This window comes from Durio zibethinus, chromosome 16 (assembly GCF_047325235.1).
Source record: "Durio zibethinus cultivar Kanyao isolate XHJ-2024 chromosome 16, ASM4732523v1, whole genome shotgun sequence".
Lineage (NCBI taxonomy): Eukaryota > Viridiplantae > Streptophyta > Magnoliopsida > Malvales > Malvaceae > Durio > Durio zibethinus.
This window is the reverse complement of record NC_143177.1, coordinates 23,835,212-23,852,156: the sequence shown is the minus strand read 5'-3', so window position 1 is coordinate 23,852,156 and position 16,945 is coordinate 23,835,212. Positions and strand designations below refer to the sequence as shown.

Here is a 16,945-nt window from a genome sequence, read left to right as displayed (position 1 = left end):
AATTTTAAATATTGAGAATGCATTAGATAATTTTTTATTTAAATATTTTGATTTATTCACCAAAAATGTTTCAAACATAGATAGTAAATAGCTAATCAAAACCAACTTGTTAATATGAACTAATATATTTAAATTATAAATTTATTAAATATATATTTTAAAGATAACCATATGAACTAATTAAATTAAATAATCATGTGCATAGTAACAATTTTAATTAATGTTAAATCTGGCCTTTTCATTTTTTTAAAAGAAAAACTTTATGAAACTTTCAATTATCATAAAAATTGAAGCTTTTTTATTTATATATATATGATAAATTATCAAATAAATTAACAAATTTTTTAATTTCACAAGTAAAATTAAAATGATGACATATATATTTTTAGTATATATTTAAAAAATTATATTATTATTTTAATTTCACTTATAAAATTAAAAAACTCTACTTTTAGCATAATAAAATAAATTTGATATATATTGATTTATTTCAACAAAAATATTCTTGGTGAGACTGGAGAAAAGCCTCTCCTCTGAATCAAGTTTGGGCCTCGCGGCTGAAGACACAGTCACACAGACATCCGTTTAACTCATCAGCCCAATGCTCGAGGAGGATTGAAGTTGTCGGACCCAATAACTTCCGACTACTTTCTATAACCGGATCCTGCCTTTACCCTTCGCTTCAGAAGCACGATTATTAGCCATTTCTCTTCCCCCTCAAAAATCCAAATCCTTCTCTCACGCCGTAAACGAACTTGGGGTGGTCCGTACGGCTTGCCTTTTTCACTTTTTTTTTTTTTTAATTTTTAATTTTTTATGCCTTCCTTCTCGGCCGTATCTTTTACAGAAGGTTAGACTGCGGCCAGTAGCGTCAGGTTCGTACTTTTTTTTTTTTTATATTCCTTAGATTCTAATATTTAATTTTCGCTTTTGTTCCTTCTGCTAGGGTTAGGGTTGTTCTTGCCTTATCTTTTCAATTTCGATTAATTTTGTTCTGGATCCGGTAATTAGGGTTTTCTTCGTTGGTTTGTCGTTAGAATCTGAACTTTAATTTATATCTTCAGTTTTTGTATTAAATCATTGATTCTAGAGGTTGAATTGTTTGTTTCTGCGATAATTGGTTAGTATTGTTTTATTCTTCATGCAAATTCGAACAACGAAGAGAGAATTAGAGAGCAAAAAAGAGAGGAAAACAAATGCTAGGCCCCCTGCGTCACTCTTATTGCTGTGGGAGCAGGTTATACGTTAACAAAGTTATTGTTTCCATGAATTGTTATTGGACTTGCGTTGTAGTGTCTTTTAGTTGATTTCTGTTAGCTTTTTTTCTTTTTCTTTTTTCTAAGGTTTGAAATACATTTGAATTCTTTTTGCTTGGTTGGATATGATGATTGATGGCAAATGTGCCTGAATCGTTTTGTTTGTTAATGGTTATGATTGAAGGGAAATGGCAGGCCACGATTTGGTGTGTAACCGTCTTTGCAATTAAGCGCAGGTTACAATTTACAAAATGCAGGATGTTACTACGGCACTGACTTATTTAAAATAGATTGTGTCAATCGTCTCTTCTTCCAGCTTTTTGAAAAAAAAAAAAAAGGTTTAAGCTTCTCATATTATATATTGAGAAGAGGGCATCTGTTGCTGGGTTTGGAGTCCTTTTGGGGAAGAAAAGGGAGTCCTGATGAGACATAATTTTAAACTATGAAGGTAAATGAGGAGGCAGTTCAGCGGTGATTCTTAAACCGGGAAATGGAATTTTGTAGTTTGTAACATGGTTCTTATACAGAATATCTCCTGTGCAAACTAATAAACTGAGTTTTTTTTTTTTTTGGCTTTCCAACCACCTAGATAGTTCCAATAATCCCCTCTTTACAAAATTTGAATTGTTGTATCACTTTTAAGTTATTTTGTTACAATTAAAGTTGAAAGTCTTAGAGAGAAATCTAGACCATGTTTCCAATTGGATTTTGCTATCTTATATGTTCTCTTTATTCTACTTATTTTCTGTTTTGAGCCACAACTGTTTCCTTTGGCAACGGAGAAGCTCTTCTTCAATCGGCCATTCCTTTTTTTCATAGTTAATGCTATTGCTTCCATTTTTTTTTCTGTCTTAATCATCTCTTGGATTCTGTCCGATTATCTTTGTCCGTGTAGCAGTAGCACAGATGGACGGCTGTGAATTGGAGTTTATGTGTTTGTTTATGAGTTTCTGGGCCTGATGTCTACTGGGGTGATGACTATTTGCAAGAGATGGTTGAATTTTTCTCGAGGAATTTCATTGAGGCGTGGGGTCATCAAGAAATTGGTGCTCACTTGAGTGGCTTGTAATTGATATAAGATGGATTGCTTGTTGACTGTTATGTGTTTTACTGTTGGGATTTGGTGTTTATATTTTGGAGGGAATGAGAGGCTTGATATGGCTCATGGATGATCATGGGTGTGTGGTTGTACTGTGGACAGGGAGGAGGCAGCAGCTGTTAGTGTGTTGGTTGAGTTGGTGTTTTTGCTGATCGGTGGTGGTAGGTGTTGATAAACATAAGTTTGAACATGAGTTCAGTCAGCAGGAGCAGGAGCCGGACCCCCATGGATCGTAAGATCCGATCTGATCACTTTTCTTACCGTAATGCACCCTACAGGAGGGAATCTCGTCGGGTTTTCAGGTTTTCTAATTTTCAATCATTTAGTTAATTTTCTTTTGTCAGCTAGTTAAGTGGCCTGAGGACAAATGTGTAAATATATAATTCTTAGAAAGTTTTCTTTTTTTCTTTATGGTTGTAATATAAATATTTAAAGAACATTGAACGTGGTAATTCCATGGAGAAGTAAATGGGTTTGCAAGTCATTTTTCAGTCTGAGCTTTTTTTTATGGGAATTTACTTGGTTTTACCAATAAAATAACCCATGTTTCTCAAGTGTTTGAAGTCATAGTGGTTGAATGAAAACATTTTGGGTTTGTCCCTCAGTTTCACACTGAAAAGGAACCTATAACATGATTATTGTCTTATGCTTAAGCAAGATGATGATTAAGAAGATATTTTGAAGTCCCTGGATCTATATTTCTTTGCACTGGAGTGTTTGCTACAAAATTACTGCACAGAAGTAGGGTATTCTTTATTATATTTATGTGGCTTTTATCATGTGATCTTATGATATTTTATGTCAGTAGTTTTTCAGTATGTATGGGTTGAGGTTAGGCTTTTCTGGACTCATTTCCTTAAGAGGTTTAGTGAATGGAAAAAGTTTTATCGCTTTCTACTGGGATGTGCCAGAAAGTTCAGTAATGACCTGGCTTCTGCATGGATATGTCTAACAATTTTTCCTTAATATTTTGCCCACTTTTCCTTTCCTTTTTTTGTCCATAGATACCTTTTTTTTTTGTCTACTAGAATTTCCTTGAAGAATAGTGATCTAACAATCTTTGGAATATTAACCCTGTTTCTTTTTTCTTTCCAGCCAAAACAATCTATGCAAGAACTGCAAACGACCAGGTCACTATGCTAGAGAGTGCCCTAACGTGGCAATTTGTCACAATTGTAATCTTCCTGGGTAAGGAACCTTTTTGTCTCCCCGTAGTTAAAGCTGGATCTGATAGATCTTTTGAGTTAATTGAAGTTTCTTGTTCTTTTGTTTAGTTAACCCATTATTTTCAAGGTGTCCAAAAGAGATGTGGGTATTGTTTTGTTTAAACATGTTTTTTCGTCAATAGTAGTTCTTTGGCTAGTCTTTAGCTGCATATTTCAAATTCCTTTGTTTTTGTGCTTTATACTTTGGATAAAACTTTTTCCTGCTTCTTTTGTTTATTTTTTTTCCATTCTTGGAATGAGTTCTTGAAGCAAATATACTAGGTCTAATTTGGGAAGTTCCGATACTATATGTTAATTCTTTGTCATCTCTCTTTTTGTGAGTAATCTCATAGTCTATGCTTCTTTTATTTTCATAGTCTTGCTGTAGATGTGGAGCTGTTATAACTGTGCAGGAACTATTAAACAGGCACATTGCTTCAGAATGCACAACCAAGGCTCTATGCTGGAATTGTCGTGAACCTGGCCACACTGCTAGTGACTGTCCCAATGAGGGAATCTGCCACACCTGTGGGAAGGCTGGACACCGGGCCAGAGACTGCACATCACCCCCAATGCCACCTGGGGATGTGAGGTTATGCAATAACTGCTATAAGTCTGGTCATATTGCTGCTGACTGTACAAATGGCAAGGCATGCAACAACTGTAGGAGGCAAGGTCACTTGGCACGTGATTGTGCAAATGATCCGATCTGCAACTTGTGCAATGTAGCTGGACATATGGCTAGGCATTGCCCAAAAGCTAACATTATAGGAGATCGAGGTGGTGGTGGTCGTAGTGGTGGTTACCGAGACCATCGAGACATTGTGTGCCGAAACTGCCATCAGCTTGGTCATATGAGCCGAGATTGCATGGGCCCTCTGATGATCTGCCATAACTGTGGTGGAAGAGGACACATGGCATATGAGTGTCCTTCTGGGAGATATTTGGACCGCTATCCTCGGAGGTACTGATGATGCAGCTTATGTCAGTGGCAACGATTTATATTAGCATTATGCTTTGCTTATGATTGAAGGTTTGGAAGTTGGAACCAGATAGACTTTTGGATTATAGCCTAGCAATTTGTGGAGTTGGTGTTAAGCATATATTTTATTTTCATTAGAACTTCATTTTTGTTTGGATTAAAAGATTTATTACTACCAAAATCTGCTTGTTGATCCGTCGATGTGATTTTCCCTTGATGTATTAAATCCTCCGCTAATTGTTTCAAGCTTTGAAAGCAGAATGCTTCCCCAGTGACCTCTATCATATGCTAGTGTTGAGGTAGCTGTTAATGGAACGCATCAGGATGTTGCTAGGCATCGTATTGAAATTTATGTATATATGCTTGAATTCCAAGCCTTTAGGTACTTGGAGGATGTGGCCATTTATCGGTCATGTTTTGGGGGCAAAGCTCTCTTAAATAAATGTGGGATGAGGAACTTAAAGCTCCTATAACTTTTACAATGAGTCGTCCCACGATTGGCAGCGAGTTCGTTCACCACAAATCTATGGGCAATCTCCCCAGATCCTTTTGAGACGGATTTGGATAACCCAAACAAGAAAGCCTAAAAAGGGAAAACAGTTGTAAGGCCCACCCAACAATCACGGCCATCGAAAGGCCCAAAGCGAAGTCAAAGATTTATTACATCAATGACCCGTAATTACTGTATAACCTCTGGCGGAGAGGAGTGAGTCCAACAAAGCCGAGGGCCCAGGAGCTTAGATTCGTCATTACATTATCGCACTTTAGGACATAATCGTCATTCGCTCACTCACCAACAAAATAGAACTCTCTCTCCTTAGGTTAGTGTTTTCCTCTCTGTAAACGACACCGTCTCTGTTCCCCCTGTCTTTCTCTTTCTCTCTCTCTCTCTCTCTCTCTCTCTCTCTCTTTGATTCTTTTATTTCGCAAAATAAAAATATTGTATAAAACACAAAATGACGCCCGAAATTTTTACCCCGAATTCAAAGCCCTAGGGCTTTCAATCTCTAGGGTTTCCCTCGATTTTAATTTTCCAATTTTTTTCTTCTATGGATACCGAGGAAGAAGAGCCTGGCCACGCCTCTAACGTTGAGTCTTCTCTTCGATTGGAAGATAAGCCGACGACTACAGCTACGGCCTCCGAGTTACTGCATGAAAGCACTGGGTCACATTGCGAGCTTGAGTCCGTTGCTGGGTTGGACGAGTCGGGACCACCTGCATTATCAGCGTCATCTCCTGTTGCTGAAAAGGAGGAAGAAGGTGAGGGCAAGGGAATTGTTGATGTGCAGGTGCTTCCAGAGCGGGAACTGGAGGCAGCGGTCGGTGATGGAGAGGGCGGCGAGGATTTGATCGCTGGAGAGGAGAAGCACGAGATGTTGGATGCTGGTGATGAAATAAGAGCTTCGTCTTCGATTGATGGTAATAAGGAAGATGAGGGCGTGGCTGACAGAGAGGAGAGCCACGTGACAGAGGAGAAAGATGACGTGATGGAGGAAATGGAGGAGGCTGACGTATCGGATGAAAGAGAAACGGCGGAAGTGATTGAGGTGGCTGTGGCGGACCGACAAGTTGCTGAGTTGGCTGAGGAAGCGGGAAATTTGAAGAAGCAAAAGATGGTGGATTATGTTCTAGACCAAATAGATATTCCAGAGGAGAAAGAGGTGGCTGACGTGTCGGAGGAAAGAGGGATCGCCGACGCGGCGGAGGTGGATGGTGTGACTGAGAAAATTCTGGTTAAGGAAGAAACTGGCGTGGCTCACGTCGCAGAGGAAGAAGGAATTGCCAAGGCAGCAGAGATAGATGATTTAACTGAGCAAATTGTGGTTATGGAGGAAATAGGCGTGGCTAATGTGATGAAGAAAACTGGGTTTATGGAGGAAAGAGAGGTGGCTAACGAGGCTTTGAAAAGGGAAAAGCATGTGGAGAAACAGGTGGATAATGAGGTGGAGCAAACTGGGGTTCTGGAAAAAACAGGGGTGGATAACATGGCTGAGAAAAGGGAATTGCTGGTGGAGAAACTGGTGGTTGATCTTGCAGAACGAACTGGGGTTGCGGAAGAAACAGGGGTTACTGACATGGTTGAGAAAAGTGAAATTTTGGAAGAAAAATTGGTGCTTAATGTGTCTGAGCAAACTGACAATTGGGACGATATTAATGCACTGAGGGAAGCAGGTACGGATATGGCTGAGGTGGCGAAGGACACAGTGATGGAAGAGGAATCAGAGATGGCAGAAGATACAGAGTCGGGAAATGTAGTAGAGGATATTGAGAAAGCTGAAGGGACAGAGACAGAGATGGGAGATGCAGCAGAGGATATTGAGACGCTCGACATGACGGAGGAATTAGAAAGTGAGGCAGCAGAGGAGATGGAGGGTGCAGAGGAGATAGAAGATGGTAGTAAAGCCAGTGGTGGCAAGCGGAAGCGGGGAAAGAATTTGAATTCTAAGGTTCTGGCAAAAGCCCCATCGAGGAAGAAGATGGAAGAGGATGTCTGTTTCATTTGCTTTGATGGTGGTGACCTTTTTCTTTGTGACCGCAGGTGAGGCTACCAAAGCCGTTCTCATGCCAGTGTGATCTTGTGTATTCACTGTCCTAATATTATGCATTATGTTTTTTTTCCTCCTTAGGGGCTGTCCTAAGGCTTACCACACTACTTGTGTTGGTCGAGATGAGGCATTCTTTCGAGCTAAGGGTAAATGGAATTGTGGTAAGTTGCTTTATTTCTGTGTGCCCTCTTTAACTTTTAATATCTGAGTTTTATTTTTGGGGCCTTTTGAAATATGAAATGGGATATGTTGTCTGTTATAGTAGTGCTATTTTATCTTGTATTATGAGTGTACCATGTGCCGATGATTAGGTTTTTTGCAATTTAGGGGAAAAGATTGATGTTTGGTATTTTGGCTGATCCAGATTTGAGAACATGAGCACCTAAATCTTTGAACCGTGACATCCCTTTCTCTTTTATTATTTAATTGCATCATTATTGAACTTGTTACTTCTTTTCTTTGCAAAAGGTTTGATTTACATGATAGTGAAGCTTGCTGGAGTGGGCTTTTCTGAAGGCACAGGAAGTTCAATATTCAGTTTTCCCTGCACACCATTTAAGTTTTGCATGCTCCTCAAATTGGTTTAATGTTTCTCAAAAGAACATTTGAAGTTTGGCATCTTTCTGCAGTAACTAGGGTTCATCTATCATCCCAATTCAAGGCAATGGCTACTGGCAATGCTGGGATTTCTAGTGAAACTGCAAGTTGTAATTATTATCTTGGAATGTGATCGCCTCTTAGTCATTAGATACCCTTGGCTTATGAAAAATTCAATTCAAGATCTCAGAAGCGGAGCTTTCAAGTGACTCTCAGTGTTTATATATGTAAAACACCTTGTCAAGAGTGTGAGAGCATTTTGGTTAGCAGCTTTTTTGTATAGACATAAGCATGGAACTATGAAACTGCTGTGCTTTGACTTATAAGTGGTCGGGAAGAGATAGCATCAGTTATGGAACCTGCAAAATGATTGAGTTTCATGTATAAGTGGCAGAGATGCACTTGCATGCTAAACGTGCATTTGGGTCCAACTAATTATATGTTTGGCATCTTTAAAGTTGTGAATGTCTTGCTGCTAAGTACTGTTCAAATTTCACATGGAATGTAATGGGATGCTGAATTGGACTTTGGGTCAGTTTTTTTTCTTATGTAAAGTTGACTGAGAATGACACATAGCTATCTTTACAAATGGCAATATAGATCTGATCTAAATTCCCTTTACTTGAGCCAACAGGAAATATGTCATTTGTTTGTTTAAACTGTTAGTATATGGTGAACATGCATAGAAAGGAATAAGAACTTAAAATTTCAGTAACTTGTGTCAATTGATTATGGGACTAGAGGCTACTGTTTTGCAAGCCCTGGGCAAATCTTTTGGATTAAGGTCTTACTTTTTCTTAGAAATTTTCTTTTCTTTTCTTTTGTAGCTTTAAGCAGTGCCCTTTTCCCCAAGAAAGCGTAAGTTTTAAATGCTCATTACCATGAGACGAAGCAAAAAGGACTGAGGAGTATAACTTTTTGTGTGAAGAAATGAAAGAAAAAGGATTGAAGGGAACATATATATTTCGGCTTGAATGAGCAATAGCCAAGACATTTGACAGAACTGGTTATATTAATTTCAGGATACATTGGGTAAGATAAGCTAACTTTTGAGGCGTAGTCTACTGAGAGTCAAACATGTAATGTGCCTATGTTTATACACTTTGGGATCGTCTAAGAATGATGAACATTCTATGTTTATACTGAGGGTCTTCAAAATATGTATGTTCAAGGTTATACCAATGTTGCAGCTTGTATTTGCTAAACAATTGCCCTACATTTTTTCTTTTTTCAATGTCTGAAGAAAGTAATAGACTGGTTCAATAAGTTTTAGAATCCTTGATAATGCAAATCTGCTTGTTCAAGTTGCATGGGTGCAAATACACAGGGGAATCTTGGAATATGCTTTCATGACTTTCTTCTTGTTTGCCTGTATTTATGTGACTGCTTGTTTGCCGATACTCTGTTATAATGTTGCAGGCATAATATATGTTACTTGACCTGTGGTCTGATTTTTCTCTTGGATGCTCGTGCTTATATAATATATATATATATATATATATATATTCATTTATCAACTTTGATTATTATGTTTTCAGAACTTGTTTATTATATTGTCTTTTATATCTCTATCTAATTTGATTAATGTTCTTTCTTTGAATTAGGTTGGCATCTGTGCAGCAACTGTAAGAAGAATGCCTATTATATGTGTTACACTTGTACCTTTTCCTTATGCAAGGGATGCATCAAAGATGCTGTAATCCTATGTGTTAGGGGTAACAAAGGCCTCTGTGAGTCATGCATGAATCTTGTCATGTTGATTGAAAGGAATGAGCAGGTAAATGGAGAAATGGTATTATTATACTATTCTTTCATTTTTATTTTTTACGTACTTATTCTTTAAATTTGCCATCTTCCTTTAATTGTTCTTTTTTGAAATATCGACATCTTGATTGTTCTGTTTTTAATTATATGCGCATTAAGTATATATTTCTCCTACTGTTGTCTTTTTGTATTTGCGATATGCTTCCATGATTTTAATTGATAGTGCAAATCTGATAGTTGTCTGCACTTTTCTTGATTGCTCTTGCTATAGCAATTCTGTTTGAAGTTTTAGTTTCTCTTGATGGTTTTTGGGCTAATAGGTTTATGATTTTGTGGTAAGTTAATATGTAACAGGGCAATTTGTAGTGTTAACTTTCTACCTTCACATGGTGTCAAAATAATAATTTCATTCTTGAGCTCTTGTTTTTTTCTCTGGGTGGTTGGCGGGTGGTATGAGTTTGTTCGCTGCAAATATCTTCAATTAATTCAATCTCTTTAGAGCTGTTTTATATAGTGTGATTTATTTTGGTTTTATTGTCTTCACTGCTAGTATTCGTCTTTTCATTTATAGTTTGTTTCACAGTCTATGGTTCTTCATTGCATAACTCTGGGCTATAAATGTTTCATAATCTTTGAGGGCAAATAACGAATGCATTTGAATTGTATGCTGTCTCAAGAAATTCTACAAGCCTTTTGTCCTTACTGGCATTGTTTTCAGTTGTAATCTTCAGTGGTTTCTGCTTTTAGTTCTGAAGTTCCTTGTAAGTGAAAGTGGACAAGACTGGAGAACATCATATTCTTCAGATTGAGAGATACTATGCCGAGCTAAAAGGGAAATCAAGAAACACGCATCCATATTTCTGCTTAATTCAGTAAATAAATTTAACAGTCATAGCTAAGTATTTTATAGCTGTTTTTACATATGAATGTTGATTCATTCCTTGTTGGGGTTTTAGGGCTCTGTATTAGTTGCTTTATTGTCACAGATATCTCTCTCTCGTGCTGTCAATTGTTGGAAATTCTCTTTTTTGTAGTTCTCCATTATATTTTTTTTGTTACTTTTGCAGGCACAAGTAGATTTTGATGACAAATGTAGCTGGGAATATCTATTCAAGGATTACTGGATTGATTTAAAAAGGAGATTATCAATAACTTCCGATGAACTTGCTAAGGCTAAAAATCCCTGGAAAGGTGCTGCTAAACTGGAATCACCTAATGAACTTCATGGTTTTAATGATGGGGGAGGGACTGACTCAGATAGTTCTTCTAGGAATGTGGAATTAACTGTTTCTAAACGAAGAAAGACTAGGAGTCAATCAAAGTCACGTGCAAGGGAGGGTGTTTCAGCAAGCACAGCTAGTGGTGAAGGGGCATCTACAAATGAAAGTGCTGAGTGGGCATCAAAAGAGCTCTTGGAAGTTGTCATGCACATGAGAAATGGTGGCAAATCTGTTTTATCTCGAATGGAACTAAGTCAACTTATACTGGATTATATTCAAAAGCACAAACTTCGAGATCGTCGCAGTAAGTCTTATGTCATTTGTGACTCAAGGCTTAAGAATCTGTTTGGGAAACCAAGAGTGGGGCATATTGAAATGTTAAATCTTCTTGACCCTCACATTTTTTTCACAAAGGAGGATTCTCAGACAGATGATCTTCAAGGGAGTGTTGTTGATGCTGAAGCTAATCAACTAGAGGCTGATTGGAACTCTGATGCTTTAACAAGGACTGGAAAAGATAAGAAACGTAAAACACGTAAAAAGGGTGATGCAAGGGGACTTCAATCAAATTTAGATGATTATGCTGCCATTGATATGCATAATATCAATCTAATTTATTTGCGACGAAATTTGGTGGAAGATTTGCTCGAAGATACTGAAACATTCCATGACAAAGTTGTTGGGTCTTTTGTGAGAATAAGAATATCTGGTGCCGGTCAAAAGCAAGATTTGTATAGGCTAGTGCAAGTTGTTGGTAATACTTGGATAACTGTTTATCTTTGCATGTTTTTGACTTGATCACATAAGTATCAAATCCCTTAAGGTTGTTAAACGCATCAATGATTTGCTGTACAGGTACAAGCAAAGTTGCTGAACCATACAGAGTTGGCAAAAGAACAACCGATTCTCTATTAGAGATTTTAAATTTAAATAAGACAGAGGTCATCTCAATTGATATTATATCAAATCAAGAGTTCACTGAGGTAATTATTAGCTGAATGTGGAAGTACATTTTATTTTTCCCTTTTGTTGATTTCCGTCTGCATTCTTGGTGAAGAGAGTTATGTATCCTTTTCTCTGATTAAAGTAAATATGACCTTTAAGAAAATTCTGATTATAAATATTGAGGCTTTGCTTTTTTGACATCTCTCAAATACATGTTTATTAAAACATTTTCATAATCTGTTGCTTAGACACATAGAGGTTTGTTTAATTTATTTATTTTGCTTGTAGATATAAAAACCTATTTCTCTTTTTCATGGAAAAAATATAAAGTGTCAATATCAGCAGTGTTATGAGCTTGTTATAATTTGGAATCTTGTTGGGCCAGTATTTTGTTTTTGATTATTTTATTTAAATCTTATTTCTTGTTAAAAATATGCTGGCACTTGATCTATTAGGATGAATGCAAGCGTCTGCGCCAGAGCATAAAGTTTGGACTTATAAAGCGGCTGACTGTGGTAATTTTCACTTTTAATTTATCACATTTTCATATATTATGCGATGTTTATCAATTTTTTCTTTCAAATATTATTTGGAAACATATTTAGAAGATTAATTTGTTGCTGCAGGGAGATATACAAGAAAAGGCAATGGCAATCCAGGCAGTCAGAGTCAAAGATGTAATTATCTTTCTTTTAAACCAGGGTTATCATGTATATATTTATGTAGATATATTTGCTTATTTTTATTTGTGGAGAATGGTTAATTAGTATGTTCTGCAATCTTGAAAAGCATGATGCACAACATGATCTGTTGGGTAGTCTTGATTAAGTATGATACCGTGTACAAAAAAGAAAGGCATCTGAAGAAATACATTTCTAAAATATGGATAATATGTAAAAATGGATCACGATCTTTCTTAATCCTGAAATTGATCCACTTGAGTAGTATGATTGGTATTCTAATACTTTATCTGTGGCCTTTTTTTTTTTTGTTAAAAAGAATAATCTGAGTTTCTCTGTTATCATAATGCAGTGGCTGGAATCAGAGATAATGCGTCTCAGTCATCTTCGTGATCGAGCTAGTGAAAAAGGACGTAGAAAGGAATATCCTTTTCTCTTAATTTTAGTTTCTGTTCCATTATTCTCCTCAATTGCAGTTGGATGCTTGTCAATTAGTTTTTGATGGCTTATGGCATTCTTCTGGCATTTGTTGTGGATTTGCTGTGAGGCTTGACTGTGATTTCTGGATTGAGGGAAGGGAGGAGGACCGGTAGCCTCACCCTTGTTCAGAACATCTTTTAGCAGAAAGGGAGGGATTTCCCTCCAATACCCTGGATACCTTCAATTTTCAACCCTCAAAATTGGGGGATTTAATGAAGATTCCTCGTTAAAAATATTTTACTTATACTGATAAAATTACTCTTATTTTAAAATTTTGTTATAACTTATGAAGTATATAAATCTAAAAGAACACAATAAATTATCATTTATTTCAGATTCCATTCTTTGATCAATAAAGGTCGGTCATATTCCCATGCCTTTCCTTTCCCTGTTTGATTTTAAGCAATCCGAATAATGAAAGCCGCTCCCTCTGTTTCCTTTCATCCCTTACCCTCATAGTTAGAAAGCATAATGTTAAGGATGTTTATGTGGCTATGGAGTGTTGAATTATATGATAATTCATGCAGACATAATTTGATAAGGGACTTCAAGCTTGCTTAAGCTTTTTTAAGTGATAGATTCAATGTTCTAGGATAAAATTTTTGATCAACCCAAGACATTTGTGTGAATAATAAAGATGAGTTTGCTGTAATTCAATGCTCATCAATCACTATCTTTATGTTCAATTCATGGCATGTGCTTGTCTTTCTCTCTCCTGTTCTGTGAGTTAGGTTAGATTGTGATAGGATTCATGTTTAGTTATAGTTGTTTCTAAACTAACACCCCGACAAACTCAATGGTGTGGCTTGTCACTTTCCCTTTCATTCAAAAACTATGCCCATTATTTTTGGTTTTGGCCTCCAAAACATACTAATATTTGCATTAGCCTTACTCTACGGGCAATCTGAAAAAATATATATATTGTTTTTTTTTTTAATAAAAAATTGAAGAGACTTCCTGAATGTAGGGTGCAATACATTTCCTATGGCTGAATGCGGAATTGAACTTGTAAAAAAATAATTCTGATTCTAACTATAATTAGAATTTCATATTGTTTGCTGAATTCATCTACAGTCTGTCTGCATCAAATTTCTTTCTAATGAAATGATTGTTTGTCTCCAACAATTTCAATGTAACCCTTGACTTGTGTTCACGCTTAGAGAATGTGTAGAGAAATTGCAGATTTTAAAGGCACCTGAGGAACGACAGCGTAGATTAGAGGAGATTCCAGAGATACATGTGGACCCCAAAATGGATCCTAGTTACGAATCTGAAGAAGATGAAGGAGAAGATGATAAGAAACAAGGTCCTTTTTTCTTGTGAAATTTTTTCTTGTATTCTCTTATATCTCTTATTCTCCATAAAGTTTGATAATCTTTTGGTTCATTCAGATAACTTTATGAGGCCAAGAGGTAGCTTTGGCAGGAGAGGGAAGGAAGCAATTTCTCCCCGGAATGGAGGTCTCAGTTCAAGTGATTCTTGGAGTGGGAGTAGAAATTATACTAGCATGAATCGGGAATTAAGCAGGAACTTATCTAATAAAGGATTTACGAGCAAAGGAGATGATTCTATTGGAACTAGTGAAATGGGAAATGGAAATTTATGGAACCCAGGACGGGAGAGAGAAACACAACAACAAAACAGTTGGGACCGGCCAAAAACTGCTTTGAGTTCAGAAATTGGCTTGAGGAAGGACCACTCTGCTGTAATACAGGAACCACCTTTGAAGGTTGGGTCAGAAATTTCACCTACACCACTGCCCACAGGAGTAACGACTGTTCCAATTAATGAAACGGAGAAAATTTGGCATTACAAGGATCCATCTCGCAAGGTTCAAGGACCATTTTCAATGGTGCAGCTGCGGAAATGGAGTAACACTGGATATTTCCCTGCTGAATTAAAAATTTGGAGAACTAATGAGAAGCAAGATGATTCTATACTTTTGACTGATGCCTTGGCTGGAAAGTTTCAGAAAGACCCTGCAGTAGCAGATAGCTTTCCAAAGGCTCAAAAGGCCTTGTATGGGAACTCTCTTGGAGCAACCTTGAATCAAGGAATAGAAAGTCAAGTTGGAGAAAGATTGAGGTTTGATCAAAATCATGAAGCTTGGAGTCCTCAGCATACTTTGGGTTTGTCAGGCCAATCTGCTGGAGAAAGTTTGAAATCTCAAAATGAAGTCAGTTCTTCCACAGTCAGAGTTGCTCCATCTTCACTTGAGATCCCGAAGTATTCTCGAGATACATGGGGCTCTGACACAAACCTACCTTCTCCCACTCCAAACCAAAATCCCACTGGTGGGACTAAGGGACAAGCATTTGAAAGCAACTGGTCACCTACCCCTGTTCAGTCAACGGGTTCTCTTTCTGTAGCTAATCCATTCCAAGGAGGTACCGCAGGGCTGCAACCTCCCGTTGTTTCAGAGAGTGGGAGCCCAGTTGCTCCTTTAGTGCATTCTCATCCGATGGTGTCAGGTGAATCAAACAGGACACAGGTCAATGCTCAGGCTTCAATTAATTCAGGTGCTGATTTGAAAAATGCTGGTGCATCTCTTCAGAATTTGGTTCAATCTGTGAGTTATCATAATCCTTCTGTTGAAACTCATGGATGGGGTTCTGGCTCAGTCTCAAGGCAAGAAGCAGTTGCCACGTCATTTATGCCAGCAACTGGAACTCAAGCATGGGGAAATGCATCAGCTCAGAAGCTAGAGCCAAATCCCTCACCTGCCATGCCTGCTCAACCTGCTGCTTATGGTCACTGGAATTGCGCATCACAATCTGGTCAAATTTCTGCTCCTTTCGGCATAGGGAATCCTGCTGGGGTATTTCCTACTCCTGGCCAACCGACTATGTTGGCATCGGATTCTTGGATGCCTACTGTTCCACTTCAGTCAAAAGTTCAGCTTCCTGCTCCGCCCAATCTACCTTGGGGTATGTCTGTTGCAGAAACCCAATGTGCTGGCCTGAGACAGGCACCAGCAAATCAGAACACTGGTTGGGGGCCAATGCCGGGGAATCAAAACATGGGATGGGGAGCACCTCTCCCTGCAAATACTAATGTTAACTGGGGAGCTGCTAGTCAGGGATCAGCATCTGTTAATCCAAATCCCGGTTGGGCTACACCTAGCCAAGGACAAGTGCCAGGGAATGCAAATTCAGGTTGGACTACTCCTGGGAATGCAATGCAAGGATGGGCACCACCTGTCCAAGGGCCCACCATTTTTAATGCAAATTCTGGATGGGTTGCCCCCGCGCAAGGGGCAGCATCAGGAGGTGCAAATCCAGGTTATGTGGCGCCCTCTGGAAATTCAGGCATGTGGGGAAATGAATCAAATTACTATGGAGACAAGTTCTCGAATCAAAGTGATATGGGCTCTCAAGGTGGTGATTCTGGTTTTGGTGGGGTCAAACCTTGGAATAGACAGTCATCCTTTGGCAGTGGAGGAAGTTCTTCGAGGTCGCCCTTCAAAGGGCAGAGAGTGTGCAAATTCCATGAAAATGGGAACTGCAAGAAAGGAGCTTCATGTGATTATTTGCACCCTTAAATTTTGGCCAATTTAGAGCAGCATAGAGTATATCTGTACAGTAAAATTCCATTGGAAAATTCCTGACATTATATTATCATTGCATGATTTATGCATGTAAAACCTTTTTTTTTTATTTTGTAGTTTAGCACCTCTTCTTTTTCTTCTAATGTCGTCCTAACTCTTTAATGTGAATAATTCCCTTTCTATTATGACACCAGTTGATTTATGGCAGCCATGTTCGATTATTAGAATTGCTAAATGTGGTAGCTCGAATTGCCTCTTGGTTACTGTTGAACTATGGCTAATAAGTACTGCACGTCCGTTTTTGGGCCCGTGAATCTACATGGGTAACGAAAAAAAAATGTTTGATATATTTTCAATGCGAATGTGATAGAACTCCAAAAGTGAGATCATTATGCATGATTTGCTTGGCTTATTTAATTCTTTGATGAATCCAAATGCTTGATTATAAAGTGAATATATGTTTGTAGTTGGCAGTTGCATCATGTCATTTTCTTCCAGCCTTGCAGCTAATATATATTATACTGATGAGGCAAGAATATTGCTGAAAATACAAGTATAAACTAAGAAATGAATGGCAAATTTTCCATTTCCATCGCATCAAAAGCAGCAAGACCACATTACCCC

At 37.8% G+C, this 16,945-nt stretch overlaps 2 protein-coding genes across 7 annotated transcripts; both read left to right on the top strand.

Annotated features, from left to right (window-relative positions):
* Positions 1 to 684: 684 nt before the first annotated feature.
* On the top strand, positions 685 to 4,788 carry LOC111297257 (uncharacterized). Of its 6 annotated transcripts, none has more exons than XM_089745566.1 (5): positions 685 to 875; positions 1,441 to 1,492; positions 2,458 to 2,657; positions 3,451 to 3,543; positions 3,988 to 4,788. In XM_089745566.1, the coding sequence occupies exons 3-5, from the start codon at positions 2,545 to 2,547 to the stop codon at positions 4,529 to 4,531; spliced, it is 750 nt and encodes a 249-aa protein (XP_089601692.1). In that variant the 5' UTR covers positions 685 to 875; positions 1,441 to 1,492; positions 2,458 to 2,544; the 3' UTR covers positions 4,532 to 4,788. The 6 variants fall into 6 exon arrangements, with proteins under 6 accessions (XP_089601692.1, XP_089601691.1, XP_022747690.2 ...); XM_089745565.1 differs by having other exon boundaries at positions 2,155 to 2,657; XM_022891955.2 differs by having other exon boundaries at positions 1,441 to 1,704.
* Positions 4,789 to 5,516: 728 nt separating this feature from the next.
* On the top strand, positions 5,517 to 16,528 carry LOC111297220 (zinc finger CCCH domain-containing protein 19-like). The gene is made up of 10 exons (XM_089745564.1): positions 5,517 to 7,081; positions 7,170 to 7,249; positions 9,290 to 9,462; positions 10,517 to 11,423; positions 11,525 to 11,652; positions 12,070 to 12,129; positions 12,241 to 12,291; positions 12,647 to 12,717; positions 13,929 to 14,080; positions 14,166 to 16,528. The coding sequence occupies exons 1-10, from the start codon at positions 5,592 to 5,594 to the stop codon at positions 16,313 to 16,315; spliced, it is 5,262 nt and encodes a 1,753-aa protein (XP_089601690.1). The 5' UTR covers positions 5,517 to 5,591; the 3' UTR covers positions 16,316 to 16,528.
* Positions 16,529 to 16,945: the final 417 nt, after the last annotated feature.